At 56.8% G+C, this 12,880-nt stretch overlaps 2 protein-coding genes across 5 annotated transcripts; one reads left to right on the top strand and one right to left on the bottom strand.

The window, feature by feature from the left end:
• Nucleotides 1-231: 231 nt before the first annotated feature.
• Pias3 (protein inhibitor of activated STAT 3) lies at nucleotides 232-9,523 on the top strand. 4 transcript variants are annotated; one of them, XM_076861646.1, is made up of 15 exons: nucleotides 881-983; nucleotides 2,601-2,834; nucleotides 2,940-3,018; nucleotides 3,176-3,260; nucleotides 3,451-3,501; nucleotides 3,819-3,909; nucleotides 4,984-5,118; nucleotides 5,266-5,371; nucleotides 5,792-5,865; nucleotides 6,003-6,163; nucleotides 7,016-7,149; nucleotides 7,228-7,396; nucleotides 7,557-7,690; nucleotides 7,833-7,870; nucleotides 8,367-9,523. In XM_076861646.1, the coding sequence occupies exons 1-15, from the start codon at nucleotides 960-962 to the stop codon at nucleotides 8,631-8,633; spliced, it is 1,782 nt and encodes a 593-aa protein (XP_076717761.1). In that variant the 5' UTR covers nucleotides 881-959; the 3' UTR covers nucleotides 8,634-9,523. The 4 variants fall into 4 exon arrangements, with proteins under 4 accessions (XP_076717760.1, XP_076717761.1, XP_076717759.1 ...); XM_076861645.1 differs by lacking the exon at nucleotides 881-983 and adding an exon at nucleotides 232-336 and having other exon boundaries at nucleotides 2,601-3,018; XM_076861644.1 differs by having other exon boundaries at nucleotides 2,601-3,018.
• On the bottom strand, nucleotides 9,087-11,925 carry Nudt17 (nudix hydrolase 17). Its single transcript, XM_076861515.1, is given in 8 exon segments — nucleotides 9,087-9,669; nucleotides 9,784-9,883; nucleotides 9,886-9,926; nucleotides 10,421-10,447; nucleotides 10,449-10,555; nucleotides 10,786-10,865; nucleotides 11,139-11,280; nucleotides 11,899-11,925. Coding segments are annotated over 8 exon segments (696 nt in total). The 3' UTR covers nucleotides 9,087-9,497.
• Between the last annotated feature and the right edge of the window lie 955 nt (nucleotides 11,926-12,880).

The following is a 12,880-nucleotide window of genomic DNA, read 5'->3' as shown; positions in this document are numbered from 1 at the left end:
TCTCGGCCCGCCCCTAACCTGCGCAGCACTGCGAGGGGTCGCGGAGGAGGTGGGAACGCCGAGGTGCCACGACCCCGTCCCGCCGGAGGCCCCCGCACGCCGAGTTCGGTGCCCCGCGCCCTGCTCCGACGCCTCCCCTCCCTCCTGCGGCTCCGCCCCCTCCCCTGGCCGCAGCCCCGCGGGCTAACCCTGGAGGGGGCGGCCCCAGCCGGGAGCTGGGCCGGGCGGAGCTGCGGTGCCGCCGTGTCCGGCGGCCGTCCGTCTCCAGCCGCGGAGCCCGTCGGAGGGCTGCCGAGCCCCCTTCCGGACCCCAGCCTCGCTCCCGCAACGGCGCTGGTGAGTCTCGCTCCTCGCACCAAACTTTTCCGCTGCCGAGTTGGAGCAGGCTCCGGGTCGTCGCTGGTGTGCTGGGGGGACGGAGGCGAGGCGAAGGACGGGGACAGCCTCTAACTGCCCACGACTCCCCAGAGTGGGCCGCGTCGCCCGTTTCGCGCGCGGGCAGGACCTTGATTCTGGAGTCAGACTCCAGGGACGGAGAGCGAGGACCTTCGCGCCCACCGCGCTGCCCTCCCCGCGGCTCCGCGACCTTCCTGCATCCTTCCAGTGCCCGTGGCTCCCCGGATGCTCGTTCCCCTCAGCTCGGGCGTGGCAGAGCCCTTCCCCTGGCACTTCGGCCGCCTCCTCGGGTACCCTCGAGGACCCCGCGGTCGTGGCGCAGGGCACTCCCTCCCGCTCTACGGCGGTGCCAAGCGGCCGAAGACGTGCGGGGGCCGGGGCGCTGCGGAAGGAGGGGCCGCGCCGGGCTCGTCCGAAGCCGGGCGGGCGGGGCTGGGAAGGGGAGGTGTAGGGGCCGGACGGGGCGGAGCGGGCGGCAGTTGCGGCCAGCGCCGGGTGGGGAGTTGTGCGCCGGTCCCTGGGCCTGAGCTCGGGCCCGGGCTGGGCGCCTGCGATGTCTCAAGATGGCGGAGCTGGGCGAATTAAAGGTACGGCCCTCTCCGCGCCTCGCTCGGAGCCCGGCGGGCGGCTGAGCCCGGGCGGCGGCCCCGGGGGGCGCGCAGGGCGCGGACGGCGGCGGGGACCGGCTGCTGGGGCCGGCGAGGCAGGGGCTGCGGCGGCTCGGGGGCGGGGCTGCGGGGCCGCGGAGGGTGGGGCCGGGGGCCGCCGGGGGCCGCGGCGCGGGGCGGGACGCGGGCGGAGGCCGGCCGGCGGCTAGGGGTGGTCTGGGTGGAGCCGGCCGCGGGGCCGCGCAGGCTGGGGGCCGGGGACGCGCGGCGAGGGCGGAGGGCGGCCTGGGGGCGGGGCCAGGCGGGGGGCCGCGCGCCTCCGGGAGGCGGCCGCCGGGGGGCGCCCGGGACCGAGCCTCGCGCCTGGGGCTGAGCGGGACGTCGGGACCTCCCGAGCCCGGTCCTGGGCAGCCGAGGGCGGGAGGAGGGAGGGCACCGGCCGAGCTGGGGAGAAGGAGACCCTCGGAGGCGTGGGATGGGGAGGAGGGTGGAACAAAGTTTGCCATCGCGTTCCCCAGAGGGGGTCCAGCACGGAGCCTTGGGTGGGGGGACCCGGGGGGAGGGCTGGCGAGCAGGGCCTGCCCCCGCCTGTGAGTCTCGGAGGCCCCCCGACGCGGGTCTCTTAAGGGGAGCACCTGCGCCCACCGCCGCGCAGACCCTTCAGGTAACCCCGTCTGCGGCCGTCTCGGCGCCTGGACGCCGGTTCCCCTGCTTCCCGGCTGGGTTCCGCCCGAGACCCGGGGCCGCGGGCCGGCGGTGTTCTCCCGCCGAGCCGGGCTCCAGCCCTGGCGGGAGAGCCCCCACCTCCCGGCCGCGGTCCCCGAGGGGGTGTGGGGGGCGGGCCTCTGTTCTCCGGGAGGCCGGCAGGCGGCGTCCACAGGTGGTCCGCAGGGTACCTGGGCTGGCGATCCCCGTGAACCCTTCCCCGCAGGTTCGATTCTGTTTCCCTCCCAGAGAACAGGAATGACGGAGGTGGCTACGTAATGATGCCAAGAAAGGACTTGGGGGACTATGAGCAGTGAACTCTGACGAAAACCTGGCCATAAAGCCCCAGAGGCGTGGGGACGATACCTGGGGGTCGATGCCTCGTCCCTGAGGTGGCTGGGGAGGGAGGAGCAGGGTGCGCAGTGCTCCAGCCACTGGCCCTTTTCTCCTCTGTGGGCCGCCTGCTCCGAATCCTGTCTTCCCCCTCCTTCTGCCTTCTGTCCTTTTCCCAGGAGGCTGGGATGGCTCTGAAAGTCTGAGAAAGAGCAGAAGAGGAGATAAGCAGCTTAAAGGGGAATCTAGGCTAGAGGCGGGGATGGAGTAGGAGGCCTTAATGGCTAAGGTTGTCTGCCATCCTCTGCCCCCACCGTCCAGTTTCCAGGGGTGTGGAGAGGGTCGCTCTGGCTCTGGGAAGAGGTGGTGGTGGTGAGGCTGAGCTGAGTGTTGCTGAGTGGCCAGGACAGCTGCTTGGCAGTAATCTATAGCTGTGAAGCACCCTTCCCATCAACCCTGGGGGGAAAGGCACTGCTCGCCGGGCAGCCGCAGCCCAGTGCTCTTAGCCAACAGGCTTGTCCACGGTGGGATTCCCAAGCTTCTCTCTTCTTCTCACAGCACATGGTGATGAGTTTCCGGGTATCTGAGCTGCAGGTGCTTCTTGGCTTTGCTGGCCGGAACAAGAGTGGACGGAAGCACGAACTCCTAGCCAAGGCCCTACACCTCCTCAAATCCAGCTGTGCCCCCAGTGTCCAGATGAAGATCAAAGAACTCTACCGCCGTCGCTTTCCCCGGAAGACCCTCGGGCCCTCTGATCTCTCTCTGCTCTCTTTGCCCCCTGGCACCTCTCCTGTAGGCTCCCCTGGCCCTCTGACTCCCATTCCCCCAGCCCTTTTGGCTCCTGGCACCCTTCTGGGCCCCAAGCGTGAGGTGGACTTGCATCCCCCTCTACCGCAGCCCGTGCACCCTGATGTCACCATGAAACCATTGCCCTTCTATGAAGTCTACGGGGAGCTCATCCGGCCCACCACCCTTGGTATGGCCCTCTGCGATCCTCAGTCTTCCTGGACTCCAGTGTGGGCTGGACTCCTTCCTTAGATTTCAGTTCTGTGGGATTAGAAATCTGGGATGGAAGCAACTTCTGTGGCTGCCTGTGCATGGACTTGGGAGTAACTGCCCCTTTGTGTCCTTAGCGTCCACTTCTAGCCAGCGGTTTGAGGAAGCGCACTTTACCTTTGCCCTGACACCTCAGCAAGTGCAGCAGATTCTTACATCCAGGTACCTCTCTCTTAGTCCTCCTCCCTTATCCTTGGGCTCTGCCTTCTTTCTTTTTTGTTCTCCTCCTTATTCATCCTCCTATACCTGCTTGTCTTTCATTTGTGTATTTCTTCCCTATTCTCTGGACATCAGCTTTATCTCTGTCATTCACCCTTCCATCTGGAGGCTGATATCTTTCTCCCTTTTACAGAGAGGTTCTGCCAGGGGCCAAATGTGATTATACCATACAGGTGCAGCTAAGGTGAGTTGATATTCCCTCTCTACCCTGCTGGGCTCCTAGTAGGGTGGGAGTGAAATAGGGGTTTGATAGATATTCCTAGGAGGTAGCCTTGCTCTGCCTCTGTCCATTTGTTTTCTAATTAGTTATAGATGACAGTAGAATGCATTTTGACACATTGTACACAAACGGAGCACAACTTCTCCTTCCTCTAGCCCTGGGACTGTTGGATGCTTAGGGCTGTAGATGATCACGATTGATTTTCTGAGGTTCCCTGCCTCTCTGCCAGATTCAACTCCAATAACTGCCTCCCACCTTTTATCTTTGTCATTCTTCACCAGGTTCTGTCTCTGTGAGACCAGCTGCCCCCAGGAGGATTATTTTCCCCCCAACCTCTTTGTCAAGGTCAATGGGAAACTGTGCCCCCTTCCGGTAAATGCCTTTTCCATCTCCTGACAGTAACCCATTCCTGTTTTAGTTCATAAATAACAACTATAAATCTATTATGAGAGAGATATTCCCAGTACAGTGTCTGCCACATAGTAGGCACTCAATTTATTGATAGAGTTGATATAATCTAGAGAGTTTTAAAATAGGACTGGACATAGTGGCACACGCCTGTAATCCCAGCAATTTGGGCAGCTGAGGCAGGAGGATCACAAGTTCAAGGCCAGCCTCAGCAACTTAGTGAAGCTCTAAGCAACTTAGTGAGACCTGTCTCAAAAAAAAAAAAAAAAAAAGGGCTGGGAATGTAGCTCAGTGGTAAAGGGTCCCTGGGTTCCATCCCCGCGTGCGCACGCGCACACACACACACACACACACACACAAAGGGTGTGGGGGATGTAGCTCAGTAGAATGGTATGATGCGCTTGGGTTCAGTTCCCAATACTGCCAAAAAGAAAAAAAGATACAGCTAAGCAAAAGTTCTATTAGGACTCAGAGAAGTGACATTAGATTTCAATCCAAAGGTTCAGGGAAGACTTCTTTTTTTGTGTGGGGTGGGGGTACTGGAGATTGAACCCAGGGGCACTCAACCACTGAGCCCCATCCCCAGCCTATTTTGTATTTTATTTAGAGGCAGGTCTCACTGGAGTTGCCTAGTGCCTCACTTTTGCTGAGGCTGGTTTTGAACTCGTGGTCCTCCTGCCTCAGCCTCTCAAGCTGCTGGGATGACAGGTGTGCACCATGGTGCCTAGCAGGGAAGACTTAAAAGTCCAAGCCCTAAGCCCTATGTAGAGGAAGTGAGGTATCCCTGTTCTTCCTCCTCAAGGACTTAGTGAGTGGGTTCGGATTGCCTGGGTCAGTAAGTAAGCTCTCCTTTCTTTCCAGCATGAACCCCTACACAACCTGAGGTAATACCCCAGTTCTGTGTGTCACTGAGTGGGTCATGAGTGAGCCCACCTCTCCCCCAGGTGGTCGGCAGCCTGAGACAAGGTGTCTTTTGTTGTCATAGCAGAGCCCCTTCCCAGAGCCACCTCTCCACTGACCAGCTCCTGCCTTCCTCAGGGTTACCTTCCTCCCACCAAGAATGGGGCTGAACCTAAGAGGCCCAGCCGCCCCATCAACATCACACCGCTGGCTCGGCTCTCAGCCACTGTTCCCAACACCATTGTGGTTAATTGGTCATCTGAGTTTGGACGGGTGAGCAAAACTGAAACAGGGTGCCCGGAAAGGCCTACAGGAGGTGAAGGGAAATCATCTCGGTTCTTCATGGGACAAAAGAGGGTGGTGGTGGTGGTAGGAGAAGCCGAAGCTGATTTTCTCCCCCTGACTCCCTCCTCCAAGTAGAATTACTCCTTGTCTGTGTACCTGGTGAGGCAGCTGACTGCAGGGACCCTTCTGCAGAAGCTGAGAGCAAAGGGCATCCGCAACCCAGACCATTCTCGGGCCCTGAGTGAGTAGCATCCTTTCCTCTCCCCTCTGGTTTGGACCTCAGTCTTCTTGGCCCTCCAGCCTTCATGATACCTTCCTTGTGACACCTGCCTTCTCTTTTCACACGGACGCCAGCTCTCTCCCGTACTCCCTACAGCTTCCTGTGAGAAGCCAGACCGCTCCCAGCACGGGTGGGATCTGGGTTCTCTGCACTGGAAAGCACCTTCGGCTCCTTCTAGGTCATCTCTGCTGTAGCCATGTTTAAACCACTTCAGGAGCTGGGAAGTCTCTGCCTCACACCCAGCCTTTGTGACCCAGATCTCAGTGATCCCCAGACTCTCCACCCAGCTGCCTCAGCCAGGGCCATCTGCATCGGCCTCACCCGCCCTGGGCTTCCTTCAGCCTTACTGATCCTCTGGCTCTGGCCTCACTCTTGTTTCAGTCAAGGAGAAATTGACGGCTGACCCTGACAGTGAGGTGGCTACTACGAGTCTCCGGGTGTCACTCATGTGCCCGGTGGGTACACGGGGAGGAGGGAAGGGAGGGAGGTCGGGCTGAGCCTCTGGACTCTGATGAGGTTCTCAGGGTGTGAGAGTGAGGTTTCCTGGAATGAAACCAGAGTGCAGACTCTGACTGGAAAGTTCTCTCCTCAGCTAGGGAAGATGCGCCTGACTGTCCCATGCCGTGCTCTCACCTGCGCCCACCTGCAGAGTTTCGATGCTGCCCTTTATCTACAGATGAATGAGAAGAAGCCAACGTGGACATGTCCTGTGTGTGACAAGAAGGCTCCCTACGAATCTCTTATTATTGATGGGTAGGGTCATTTTTCTTCTTCTTAGCTAGGCATCCACCAGGACCCTCTTGACGTAAATGGCTTAACTTCCCGTCACATGAACTCCAGCTCTCGCTCTGTCCCCTTTAGCGATACATTCACAAATGTACATACATGCAGGATGCACGTGTGTGAGTGTGACAATGTTAAGGAATATGTACGCATGAGGCCTAGTGCTGAGCACTTTGTGTGCCTTATCTCATTGAATCCTCCTAATAACCCTGTGAGGTAGCTACCATAGAGGAAATTGAGGCCTAGAGAGATCGAGTCTTGCTCCAGTTTATACTGTTAGTAGGGCAGTTATAACTGGACCAAATTGTTATAACATATTGCTTATAACAACTATCTCACTTTCCACTGAGCATAGCAATAAAGTTCATTTGAGGGTCTGGGTGTGCTAATCCAGTTACATTTTTTTTTCCTTACAAGCAAAGAATATTTTATTTCCCACAAGTAAAGAATTTTTTTCATAAGCAAAGAATTTCTTTTTCTTAGTTAATCTTATCCATCTTCTAGAGTCTTCATATGGATCTTGCTTGCAGTGTGTTTTTTGAGATGGTTTAAGAAGTTCTGTATCTCTTTTTCTATCTTGTTCCTAGAATTATACCTAAACAAGTGCTCAGATTATGTTTATGTTAAACCTAACAGCAAAAGTTTGCAAAGTTCTTTTACATATATACTTACTTTGATTTCGACAGTGACTCAGAGGTCTAGTAGGGTGGATATCCCTATTTTACAAATGAGGAAACTGAGTCACAGGAAGGTGAGTCACAGAACTGAGTCCTGTGCAGCCATCTCCCGGCCTCATAAGTGCCCATCTTTCCCTTCCTCTAGTTTATTCATGGAGATTCTTAATTCCTGTTCGGATTGTGATGAGATCCAGTTCATGGAAGATGGATCCTGGTGCCCAATGAAACCCAAGAAGGAGGCATCTGAGGTTTGCCCCCCGCCAGGGTATGGGCTGGATGGTGAGTGACCCCCTGTCCCCCAGCTGAGCTAAATCTCAGATGGCCCTTTTTCTAAGACAGTCTTCTTACCACCTACAGGCCTCCAATATAGCCCAGTTCAAGAGGGAAATCCTTCAGAAAATAAGAAGAAGGTTGAAGTTATTGACTTGACAATAGAAAGCTCATCAGATGAGGAGGATCTGCCCCCAACCAAGAAGCACTGTCCTGTCACCTCAGCTGCCATCCCAACACTACCTGGAAGCAAAGGGTAAGAGAAACTACAGCAAAAGGGACAATGGAAGAGTCGGGAATGCTTCCTGATCAAACCCGGAGGCTGGGAAAGGTGGAGAGGGTAGAGGGGACCTGGGAAGCCGGCCTGGGGGGACAGTGTGGTCCACTAGCTGCCCCAGCCCCTGCTTTCCTTACAGAGTCCTCACACCTGGTCACCAGCCCTCCTCGGTGCTACGGAGTCCTGCCATGGGCACCTTGGGCAGTGATTTCCTGTCTGGTCTCCCACTACATGAGTACCCACCTGCCTTCCCCCTGGGGGCTGACATCCAAGGTATGACACTGATGCACAGATGGGACCCTGCTCCTTGCAAAGTCTCCTGGTCTCCTCTAAGAAGCCACCGTCCACAGAACTTGTCTTTTGGCAGTGAAGGGGTCAGATAGGAAGTTGATTTTGATTTTTCTTTTCCTGCCAGGTTTAGATTTATTTTCTTTTCTTCAGACTGAGAGTCAGGTAAGTGGTTCTTTTCTCCATGAAGATCTGAGAGCTCTGAAGCTTCCTTTCTAGGCACTGAGGGTACCCTGATCTCTGCCTTTGTCCCTGTGAGGGAGGGAGGATAAAGGTAGCTTATTTCCCTCCTCGGCCCCCACTAGTACTTCCTCAGATTCCTCCATGTTCTCCTGGATCCTGTCACTGTTCTTTGAGGATTTTTAGTGTCGCTCCGCCCCTGCCTGCTCGCCTTCACACATCCTGTGCACGTAAAGTACTGGGTGTGCCCCGTGGCCGCCAGGCCCCACATTTCAGACACCTCGAGGCCAAGAACCTGGTGTGCTGAAGGGGCCGTCTCCAGGCAGCCGAAAGGGAGGGGTGTGGGAGAGCAGGCAGAGCCACAGAGGTCCTACTTCTGGAGAAACCCACAGGGGCTCATTGACCCCACGGGACATGTCTGAGCTGAGTTATGGGGGTGGTGAGTTGGGACAGACCCTAAACTGTGCCCTTGATCCTCCAGCACTATGGTCCTTCCGTCATCACCTCGCTAGATGAACAGGATGCCCTTGGCCACTTCTTCCAGTACCGGGGGACCCCTTCCCATTTTCTGGGCCCACTGGCCCCCACACTGGGGAGCTCTCACCGCAGCTCCACTCCAGCACCCTCTCCTGGCCGGGTCAGCAGCATTGTGGCTCCTGGGGCGCCCTTGAGGGAGGGACATGGAGGACCTCTGCCTTCAGGTCCCTCTTTGACTGGCTGTCGGTCAGATATCATTTCCCTGGACTGAGTTCCTTGGATTATGGAACCTTCACTGTCCTCCAACACTGAGCAAATATGCTGTGTGGACCCCAGCCCCTGGCCACTCTCATCCCTCGGGGGCTTTGGCCAAAGGCCACACAGACCTTCACGGACACCTACTTTGCCTAACAAAGCCAGCAGCAAAAGGTTAATATTTAGCTTCTTTTAAAGGACATTGGGGTCTGTTTGGGGACTGTTCTTTAGATGGTGGCACGTTCCTTTGCTGTGTTAACCTAGGCAGTGGGGGGCAAATGAGATGGGGTGGCAGTTGGGGAAGCGTTGGAGCCTCCTGGGGAAGGGGCCTTTTTTTTGTCTGTGAGATGTCCTCTCTGTCCCCCAAGCCCAACCATTCATATTTTTCATGTCCATTCCGTTCCCTTTGGCCACACAGGCGGCAGGACAGACAGGCAGTTTCAGAGATGGACAAAAAAACCTCTATTTTGTGTTGTGGATTTTTTTGTACATAAACAGAAACTCCCAAATACTCCAAAGATGACTTTCCGGCCCCTACTTGCCAGTGTGACTGAGTAGGAGAGGGGCCTTAAGTCAAGATCCCCAGGGTTTGAGAACAGGGAGGGCCCAGCCGACTGCCTGGGTCTCTCTCTATTTATATATTTAAGTTCACAGCGCGTCTGAACACTGAGCAGCCTGGGGCCTGTGCCTCTCGAGGCCCACCTGTGCCTCTCGGGGCCCATGGCCCTGGGCTTCGCCCTGGCTCACTTTGCACCTTTCCTGGCAGGTGGGAGGACCCTGGTGCCCTCCTTCCCAGTCTCTTTTCTCTGGCTCCTCAAGGGCCTGGAACCTATGTTGTAATTTTACTTTTTACTTTCAAAGTTGTAGCAAAGTTCTCACCCTAATAAAGGTTGTGAATGTTCTGAGTGTCCTGGAGGTGGGCTAGGAGGGGGTGGGCACTTCGCTTTCCATATCCCTGGGTTGGGGGAAGAGGGTCCATGTTCCATTCTTCCTTTGATGGCCCTACATCCATGTAAGCTCCACTTTCACCTGATGGCGTGTCACACCGAGGACTTCAAGAGCAGTTATTATTTATCCCTTCCTCTCCTCCATGCCCATAAGAACCCTAGACCATTCCAGCCCCAATGCCGTGGAGCCCTCAAGTCTTTCCTCATCTTTACCTGTGCAGATGCTGCAGCCATAGCCGGAGGGCAAACTTGGTTCCAGTGCTGATCCTCTCCTTGTCCTCCTCTGTGGTTGGGGTTGTCCACAGCAGTGTGGACGTGGGACCAGAGGTTGGGCTCCTCCATCCTCCTTTAGTTCTGCTGCACTGCAGTGTGACAGCTCTTGTCTGAGTTGTCCCTTAGGGCTAGGAAAGGACTAATTTTTTTTTTTTTTAATTTTTCGATCTTGATGGACCTTTATTTTGTTCATTTATTTGTATGTGGTGCTGAGAATTGAACCCAGAACCTCACACAAGCTAGGCAAGTGTTCTGCCACTGAGCCACAACCCCAGCCCCTAGAAAAAACTTATTTATGTTAGGTCATGTTAGGTGGTTGGGTATTAATCTCATTTTACAGAAAGGCAAGAGGTTCAAGGAGGGTGCCCTTAGTTGAGAGTCAAACTTAGGTCCTCGTTTCTAGCCAGTTGGAGTAAGAACCCTTGGAGTTTGATCTCGTGTATCTCTTAATCGTCAGTGAACCAACTCACTCCCTAAATCTTCTCTACACCACAAAATTCCATTCTAAAGAAAAGAAGGGAACTGAATTTCTCAGTGTGTATGTGGTGTTATGTTGGAGGCTAAGGAAGAAGCTCTTACTTACAGGATAGAAGATGGGAAGTCCTGAGGAGATCTCTGGTGTTTCTGTCCTATCCTCTGTGGCACCCACTGCAGCTGCTGTATCTAGTTCCAGCCACATAAAGGCGCTCACCTCACTTGGGTTTGGTTAGAGCCGGACCTGGGTTTAGACATGTTGATTTCCTTAGCCATGGCCTCTCCCTGGCCTGTTCGAGCACAGCAGACCCACAGGTGGAATGGAGAGAGACCTGGGGCAGGGGCAAGAGAGATGCTACTGGTTGTTCTTGTTTCTCCCTCCTCCCACATCCTTAATCACACTCAGTGGGAACCATGTTGGTTGGGTTCCCTTGAGTCTTAAGTTCTATTTTCTTCCTCCACTGTCAGACCTACCTGCAGCTGCTGCCCTGACTCCTGGGAGATCACAAGTGGATAAAGAATGATGTGATGGTATTTGGGGAAACCCAGCTCACCTAGCTAGGAGGATAGGCAGACTAAGAAGAAAACAGCCAAAGTGAGAAATTCCTGTTTTTGAGACTTCATAAGTATAGTTTTAGGATGAAACAAAATGCTGGCTAGAAACTGAGAAAGTGGATCATGTGGTGCAGGAGGGACATGGGGAGGGTTGTCATGGCTTGAGGACTCCAGTCTACCCACACTTCACCAGTTCCCCAGTGTCCAAGGCAGGTAGAGGCTATTCTGTGGACTTTGGGGGTCGTTGAGGTCTCAGTTAAATAGGGAAGGGCCTCTTCCAGGGCCCTGTCTCAGCTCCCATAATCCCAGCGGGACCCAAGACAACTGGCCCTGGGGCAGCTGTAGTCCAGTCTCCTCCCACAGCTCTCCAAGTCCTCCGTCAGCAGCTGGGAGTCGGAGAGGGCAGGTCAGGGGTTAAAACTGCCTTCTGGTCCTTGGGTCTTTTCCTCCCTTAACCACGCCCAGGGTGGGCCCGGACTTGGGTTTCTTGGCTCCGGGCAGGTGGGTCAGCTGGGTCAGCTGACTGGTACCTCCTCATCAAGTTCCACATGCCCACCTACAGCAAGAGTGGACCCTATAGGGCAGGGAAGTGGGGTCCGGCAGAGGCCCCCCACCCGCAGTGCGCAGGTGGGGGAAGGAGGAAGCAGCCTTCGCTGGCCTAGGCCGGGTCGCAGGGAGCCCCCGGGGAGCCGGAGGTGGGGAAACCCGATGTCAAGGAGGCAGACTGGCCGCTGGGCTGCAGCGGGTCGGCCACCCAGGACCCCCACCCAGAGGCCCCGGGCTGCAGGCCAAGGCCCAGCAGGGCAGCGCGGGGCGGGGGCGCTCGGCGGGATGGGCCGGCCAGCCCGGTCCTGGCCGTGGCCCCAGCCGGGGCCCCTTCGCGACCCGCAGCGGAAGTCGCGGAAGCCTCCCAGGAAGGGCCTGCGCGGGAGGGCCCGGCCCGCAGGAGGCCGCGCGCCCTCTGGCGGCCCAGCGTGATCCCCGTCCTGTTGGGGACGGTCCCCGGGGTGCTGTCCTCGGGCCCGGCCTCACCTCCTCCGACTTCTCGCCTAGGACCATGATCTCCGCACGAACGCGCTCTGGGCGCTGGCCACCTCCCGCCACCGCACTGTGCACGCCCCTTAGAGTCAGTGACGTCCGTCCCCAAGTCACTCAGGCCACGTCTGGACACCGCCACCTCCCCTCACCCCCTCAGAACCCAGTGCCGCGGGTCCTGGGGCCTGGAACTTCCCGAATCTGACGTCTTGCTCTCCTCGGCCCGCAGAGCCCAGTTCCCAGCCTCCCTCCCTCCTGCGCGACTCCGTGTCCGTCCGAGGCGTCCTCCGCCAGGAGCCCGGAGGAGCTCAAGTCGGCTCCCTGGCGCCACCCGGCGGTGGAGTTCACTGCACACCGCGGGGACCTGCGGGGGCAGGGCGGCTCCCCTGCCTGCCCTCGCCCGGCACAGCTGACCGCACCGCTGACCGCCGTCAGCCCTGGCCCCGCCGGCGCCCTATTTTCTAGTCCTCGCTATTCGTAGTTTGCACAGAACCCAGCCTCTACCCCTTTCACCTGTCAAGCCGCAGACTGTCCCTCCCTTTCTTGCCTCTGTGCACCTGGCCCGACTCCCCCACCTCAGCCCTCCGTGTGCTCGGCTCTTTGTATCCCTAAGGTCTCGCTCAGTTCTCGGTACTGAGTTAGCGATGGTGGGAGGGTTGAGGGCAGAGACGGGCTTTCACTAAATTTTGTATATCGTATTTAATTAGCACTCTTGTTTTAAAGAGTTAGGACAAACACTGGCTTGGATCATAAACAACATGTAACTGCTTTAAATGAAGTGAAGCTGCTGGGACAGATTATATCCATGGTAGTGAGAGAGAATTCAGAGCCGTCGTTTTCCAGAGTGCACTGTTGGCCTAGGAGAAGCCTGGCATCGTGCTGTGCTCTACATTCATATTTTCAGATGTACCAGAAGCCCAGAGCTGGCAAATGCCACATTCAAATGTGACTGGCTTGAGCCAATCCACCTGTTAGCCCT

Source organism: Callospermophilus lateralis, chromosome 7, assembly GCF_048772815.1.
Source record: "Callospermophilus lateralis isolate mCalLat2 chromosome 7, mCalLat2.hap1, whole genome shotgun sequence".
NCBI lineage: Eukaryota > Metazoa > Chordata > Mammalia > Rodentia > Sciuridae > Callospermophilus > Callospermophilus lateralis.
The sequence above is the reverse complement of the archived record's forward strand: the minus strand, read 5'-3'. Positions and strand labels throughout refer to the sequence as shown.